Source organism: Salvelinus sp. IW2-2015, linkage group LG1 (genome assembly GCF_002910315.2).
Source record: "Salvelinus sp. IW2-2015 linkage group LG1, ASM291031v2, whole genome shotgun sequence".
NCBI classification, from domain to species: domain Eukaryota; kingdom Metazoa; phylum Chordata; class Actinopteri; order Salmoniformes; family Salmonidae; genus Salvelinus; species Salvelinus sp. IW2-2015.
The window spans coordinates 4,359,857-4,367,192 of record NC_036838.1 but is presented as its reverse complement, the minus strand read 5'-3'; the positions used below and the strand labels follow the sequence as shown (position 1 = coordinate 4,367,192).

Genomic DNA, 7,336 nt, shown 5'->3' with positions numbered 1-7,336 from the left:
GCCCCACGAGGTGAGATCTTGCATGGAGCCCCAGACCGAGGGTGATTGACCATCATCTTGAACTTCTTCTATTTTCTTCTATTTCTTAATAATTGCGCCAACAGTTGTTGCCTTCTCACCAAGCTGCTTGCTATTGTCCTGTAGCCCATCCCAGCCTTGTGCAGGTCTACAATTTTATCCCTGATGTCCTTACACAGCTCTCTGGTCTTGGCCATTGTGGAGAGGTTGGAGTCTGTTTGATTGAGTGTTGGACAGGTTGTCTTTTATACAGGTAATGAGTTCAAACAGGTGCAGTTAATACAGTAATGAGTGGAGAACAGGAGGGCTTCTTAAAGAAAACTAACAGGTCTGTGAGAGCCGGAATTCTTACTGGTTGGTAGGTGATCAAATACTTATGTCATGCAATAAAATGCAAATGAATTACTTAAAAATCATACAATGTGATTTTCTGGATTTTTGTTTTAGATTCCTCTCCTGCTTGTCAGACATGCCATAGCTCAGTGCACCGGCACTTACTCTCTGTCTGCCCTGTCTGTCACTCCACTGAAAGATGGCTGCCCTGTCTGTCTGTCACTCTACTGAGAGATGTCTGTCTGTCTGTCACTCCAGTGATAGATGGCTGATGGGCCACTTCACCCCTCACTGGAGACTGCACACTCCCCCTGTTTGTCTGTGGGCTGGCTCTCTGTCCAGGGCGGCTTCACATGCTCAGCCGTGCAGACCAAAGCAATCTCCACTGGCTGACACCTCTTCATGTTCACATAAATCCCTCTCCATTTCTCCTTCTATGTCTCTCTCTCTTGCTCCGGCTCTCTCTCTGTCTTTCACTCTCCCTCTCTCGCTCTCTCTCTCTCTCTGTTCCCCCTTTCTCATTCTGTCCATCCCACTGACCTGTTGTTTTCATATTTATCCCTCTTTAATAAATGGGAGGCAGTGAGGGAGGAAGGGAAGGAGGAAGGGAGGGAGGGTGGGCAAGACTGTGCCTCTCTCTGCTTAGACCAAAGCAAATGTTGTGAGGCATATTTCATAAAGTGTTATGTTTTGATCAGATTTGAGACGTGTAACTTTTTTTCCTACATCCTCTCTCTACATATTTTCTTTTCTTTATTTGAAATTGGAAAAGTCAGATTTCACATGCAGTTAAACATTTTGTATAAGGAAAATGATTTACTGAGCGATGTATCGTTTACAAGTGAGATGTGGAACATTAGATATGTGATCTACTGTTAAAACTGGAGGGAATACATTACTAATATATTTAGTCTGTACTTTCAGGCTCCACGTATTCCTAATGGAAAAGTTTAACATAACTATGTCTGCCTAATCAACAATGTATTTCCTTGAAATATTACATTGCGTCATTGTGMACGACATGTTATCAGAGACACTTGGTTCCAAAGGGACTTCCAGTGAAGTTATACTGTATTCAGTCGCCCTGCTAAAAGAGAAAACGCACAATCCTGGTATTATAAGTATTATTGGTATTATTATATATTATAAAAATACTTCAACCAACTGAGCCGTCGGATCCACATTGTTACAATTACAACAGGGGACAATAATCTAAGACCGTCTATTCCCGTATTTAGATCGGGAAGTGCAAATCCAGTTCGTTTATTGAGTTTAGTTTCCTTTACAGTTTCAAGTCGGTATGTGGGTGTGTTTTGCCTCAGCTAGAGAGAAATAATKAGTATTTTGATGAATTACAGCAATACATTCTCTAATCAGACAAATCAAAGGTGAGCCTTTTGTTGCAYATTGAATAGCTATGCAAATGACAGCAAATGTCCCAAACGACATCCTATTCCCTACATGCCTCCAGAAGGACCCATAGTGCTCTGGTCAAAAGCAGTGCGCTGGGTAAGGGAAGAGGCTGCCATTTGGGACACAGTCACAATTGCTTACACACAAGTCACCCACTGCAATTAAGCCACACCCACTTCAAAATGGCCACCGTTAGGTCCCAAATGGTAGCCTATTTTCTATAATAGTGCACTACTTTTTACCAAAGCCCTATGGGCCCTGGTCAAAAGCAGTGCACTATGTAGGGAATTAAGTTCCATTTGTGACGCTACCCACGTTTATTTGTTGTGATTAATGGGTAGAATTGGCTACTTATTGCAATTAGGAWGAACGATAGGYAAAAYGATATTGAAATTAGGRAAATATGGTAATTTARTGGTGTTATGTTGATTTCCTAGCAATGCATTCTGTGGAAATGTTCTGATCTGTGGGAATTTGTGTGTGGGTGGGTGTGTGTGTCTTTGCAGGTCGAGCCATACCTACCGTATGAGTACACCTGCGAGGGAATGCTGGAGAGGGTACACGCCTACATACAGCATCAGGTAGGTTCACCGTGCACACACACACACATGCAAGTCGGAAGTTTACATACATTTAGGTTGGAGTCATTAAAACTCATTTTTCAACTACTCCACAAATTTCTTGTTAACAAACTATAGTTTTGGCAAGTCGGTTAAGACATCTACTTTGTGCATGACACAAGTAATTTTTCCAACAATTGTTTACAGAGATTAACTTATAATTCACTGCATCACAATTCCAATGGGTAAGAAAGTTTACATACACTAAGTTGACTGTGCCTTGAAACAGCTTGGAAAATTCCAGAAAATGATGTCATAGCTTTAGAAGCTTCTGATAGGCTAATTGACATACTTTGAGTCAATTAGAGGTGTACCTGTGGATGTATTTCAAGGCCTACCTTCAAACKCAGTGCCTCTTTGCTTGACATCATGGGAAAATCAAAAGAAATCAGCCAAAACCTCCACAAGTCTGGTTCATCCTTGGGAGAAATTTCCAAATGCCTGAAGGTACAGCCCTGACCTCAATTCTTATAGGAAAAATGTGTGGGCAGAACTGAAAAGCGTGGCGAGCAAGGAGGCCTACATACCTGACTCCGTTACACCAGCTCTGTCAGGTGGAATGGGCCAAAATGCACCCAACTTACTGTGGGAAGCTTGTGGAAGGCTACCTGAAATGTTTGACCCAAGTCAAACAATTTAAAGGCAGTACTACCAAATACTAAGTGTATGTAAACTTTTGACCCACTGGGAAAGTGAAAGAAATAAAAGCTGAAATAAATCATTCTCTCTACTATTATTCTGACATTTCACATTCTTAAAATAAAGTGGGGATCCTAACTGACAGGGATTTTTTACTAGGATTAAATGTCAGGAATTGTGGAAAAACTGAGTTTAAATATATTTGCTAAGGTTTATGTAAACTTCCGACTTCAACTGTACATGCAGGCACTCAACCGTGTCTGTTTGTCCCAAAACATATTATCATAATGTCTTCCTCACATGCTGCCTTCCTACCACACACACGAACTCGCCTCTGTAATCAACCAGGAGAGGTCACTAATCAACACTGTGTCTGACGATGGACTAGACCAGGGTTTCCCAAACCCAGTCCTGCACCCCTGGTTTAACGTTTTGGTTCCGCCCTAGCACTACACAGCTGATTCAAATAATCAGAACTTGATGATGCGTTGGTTATTCGAATCAGCTGTGAAGTGCTAGGGCGAAACCAAAACGTGCACCAAAGGGGGTGCTCTTGTGTGTTGCTGAGCAATAGCTTATTTATATTCAGTCCTTGACATTATTTTTTACTTAAGGCATTTAGCAGATGCTGTTATTCAGCGCGACTTACAGTACTGAGTGCATACATTATTGTACTTGTCCCCCGTGGGAATCGAACCCACAACCCTGGCGTTGCAAGTGTCATGCTCTACCAACTGAGCCACACGGGACCCCTGTGCTATCGCCATGCTAGTCATTCATCTAGTGTTACTATGTAATACATGTTTATTGGGTTATTGTTAGATACAGTTCCATATCCCATTCTATTGTACTCTGAACATATCTATTCAGCCCAGTGTATTTACCTGCTGTATAGGATGTTCATAACCTCTCTGTTTCTGTCCATTACGGAACCATCCCCGTGTTCGTCTTCCTCAGTGTGTTTAAATGAAGTTCCTGTGTGTGTTTACTCTTCGGCTGCGTTATTCCCCTCTAACCGTGGGACGGTGCCAGTGGGTAAAATGCATCGAGCCGGGTCGTTCTCTTTCACCGACTCWTCTCCACACGTCTCGTTAGAAACCACTGCTACCTCCATCTCCTGTTGGGTGGCAGGGCCGACACAGAGACCGAACTGTCACGATCAGACTCTGATATGTCTGCTGTAATCTGTTTAATGTGTCTGGAAAATGCTATCAGAACTGCTGTCTGAACGGTCTGGCTGACTTGATTGGCTGATATGTCAAATTGGTTCTCTTTCTTGTTTTAAAACAAGTTATCTCTGGTGCTGTTGGAACCAGATGAGTTTTGTCAGGGAATTAGGTTAAGGATTGATTGGAGATTATTTAGAGGGGTGTGCAGTATAGAGGTTAGAGAAACGGCTCTTTTATTTTGTATTTCTGTCCCACGATGCCTTGAAGTGTTAGGAAATGTAGATTTATTCACAGCCGAAGGCAAAAGTGTCAGCGGGCTTTGATTTGTGTTGGCTTTCGTCTTTGCGTAGTGTGGGAGTGACATTTCGTGCATGTGGATGTGCGTGGCTAACTTGGCGTCTGTGCGTGCATTTGCACCGTCATCAAAAATACCACATTCTGTATAATGGAATCTCGGCACCCAGAAACAAATCTCTCGTGTGTGATAGCACAAGAGACTACCTATGTTTTGTGTTATTCAACATCCCCTTCCCCTCTCTCTCTCCTCTCCCTCCATCCCTCCAGGACTTCTGCGCCCCCGAGGCCCCCTTCCCTCCGGCCAACTCCTCCTCCTCCAAGCTGGGGCTTAGTAGTCCGGGTAGCCCTGGGCCTCAATTTGTCCTGCTKCCCAACTCCAGTGCCCTAACCTGGGCCCCCAACGCCAACACCCCCCCTGCCTGGCCCCCCCTCAGCTCCCTGAGGCTGCTGGCGTCCCAGGAGGGCCAGTCGTGTGTGGAGGCGTGCCAGCGTGCCAACCTGGTCTGTGAGCCCGCGCTGTTCCGCTTCGTCAATAACAAGGATGCCCTCCGTGGGTGAGTGGCACCTTGGCACACCTGTTTTCACGTTAAGCCATATTCGCACACACACACACACACACACACACGTGGACATACGTTTCTAACAGCCACACACACGTATGCAGAATCACTACACGTCACTAACAACCATACAAACATGCACACTGCTCTCTGACCTCTGTGACCGACCTACCACTCAATGGTACCAAACAGTGGTTAGTTCCCTAAGGGCTGTCTGTGGGCGTAATACTCAACCAGCTACAGCAAGGACGTCAGGTTCAAAGTCTTCTCAGTGATGTCAGGTGTCTTGTCGGCCCCATCTAGAGATCTGTAGTGACAGAGGAAGACGATAAGAGTGTCATAGCAATGCCAACTCTTCCTCTTCTTTTATCTTTCCCTTTCTCCTTGTCTTTCCCTTCATCACCCATCCTGCTCGACACATTTTTCCTTTCTTTATCTTCGGTTCCTTTTTACTTCATGCGTATCTCTCTCTGTGTCTCTCTCTGTGTGTCTCTGTCTGTGTCTCTGTCTGTGTCTCTCTTTTTGTCTCTCTCTGTTTCTCTGTCTCTTTCTCTGTCTCTTTCTCTCTCTCCCTCGGTTTCCTCTTCCATCTCTTCCCCCTTTTCGTCCTCCCCCTCCCCTCTTGGACTCTCTCTTTCTCTCTGCATCACTCAATCAAACACCCTCTATGCATCACCCCATCCCCCTCCCTCCATCAAACATTCCACCACCCCTCCCCCCACCAGGTTAGAGGTGCAGTGTGAGGTGGTGGAGGCGGAGGTCAACCACGTGTTCCCGGCCTTCTCCGTCCTACGCCGGGAGTGCAGCCTCCAGAAGGACCCCCTCCTCTACAGCTGTGCCGGCCACAGCCCCAAGTACCACCGCCTCTGCCCCTGCCGGGACTACCGCCGCGGCCAGGTTGCCCTCTGCCGAGACTGCTTATGAGGAGGGGCCAGGAGTTTTTCCAATGAACGCCTGACCCGGCAATGTGGCTAGGAAAAACTCCAGGCGCTCTAGTTATAGCCTATGAATTGTAGACTATAAACTATGGACTATAAGCTCAACCAGCCCTGGTTATGATGCTAGGAGAGGGGCTGGCTAAAACCGAAGGACCCCCCCCCCCCCAACTGGAAGACTTGGTTCAAAGCTACCCACTGAGCTTGAGTGGGTTGTTGTCCCATAGTCACCCACCCTCCTTCATTCCTTGGTTTCTAAATGGACTAATATGTTTCTGATATGAGCCTATGGATGATTTGCCTCAAAGCTCCTCACTGGCCTAGGAGAGATGTGCTGGACTATACTGCAACGGGTATAACCGTTCACCATGTGGCCACAGGGAAACACAGTAATCCACAATAGGGAAACGGCTATATCGCCATCTAGCTAGCTACCTAACTAAATACCTAGAGGAGACCACTGACCCGAAGATCATTGATTTGCTGCTACAATATCAATAATTGGACTTTAACCCTCCAAGACCAGGGAGTTTAGAGAGTAATCGACCTGGGGACGTTAACAGGTGCCACGGCGTGTGTCAAACTCCTAGAAAACTCCTCTCGTTGGCGTTGTGCTTTGACAATGGATGATGGACACTCAGACTCTCTCCTTTTAAAGATTAACTCTTTCTTTTGTGCGACTAAGTTAACCCTGGCTGCCGACGTAGTCAATGCAATGCATCTCTGTTGCGCTAAAATGGACTAAAACAGATGAAAGATTATTTTTTAATAAAGTGAACGTTTTGAGCTCTGCTACTGCGAGAACAGAGGATTTTTAAGAACCTTTCGGTGGTTTTGTGACGGAAATAAAATGAAATAAAAACGGAAAGTTAAAAAGAGATCAAAGCGTCGATGTCGTTTTGTTGTCGGTCTTGTCATGACTCATAAATATATATATTTTTTCTTTCTGGATAAATGGTTTCTTTCATCTCCAGCTGCTCAGTTTCCCTTTCCCTCCTGTCYTCCCCTGCCCATCCATCCATGAGAGAGAGAGAAAGGGAGATATGAGAGATGTTTGATCTTCCACTCCTCCACAGCCAGAAGCAGGGGATGAGATTGTCGATATGTTGCGTTGGAGGGGGGAGGAAATCAGATATCTGTTCTGCTTTCTGGTTTTCCAGAGGAGACATGCACTTCTGAGGCCAGCGTTCACAACACTTGTGCTTACCTTGGGAAGTGAGTGGGTGATATAACATAACCCCTGATGTACCAGTCCAATGCTCATAGGAGAGTAGCTGGCCTCTCCTATGAAACAGAGTATGCAACATACTGTACACACTGAACATACCATTATACCTTACAAGTCAATGGAG

At 45.2% G+C, this 7,336-nt stretch overlaps 1 protein-coding gene across 1 annotated transcript; it reads left to right on the top strand.

Annotated features, from left to right (window-relative positions):
- The first annotated feature begins 2,274 nt into the window (after window positions 1–2,274).
- Window positions 2,275–6,843, top strand: LOC111951055 (alpha-1,6-mannosylglycoprotein 6-beta-N-acetylglucosaminyltransferase B-like). Its single transcript, XM_023969078.2, has 3 exons — window positions 2,275–2,345; window positions 4,757–5,043; window positions 5,775–6,843. Exons 1-3 carry the CDS (start codon window positions 2,310–2,312, stop codon window positions 5,971–5,973), a joined length of 522 nt encoding a protein of 173 aa, XP_023824846.1. The 5' UTR covers window positions 2,275–2,309; the 3' UTR covers window positions 5,974–6,843.
- Window positions 6,844–7,336: the final 493 nt, after the last annotated feature.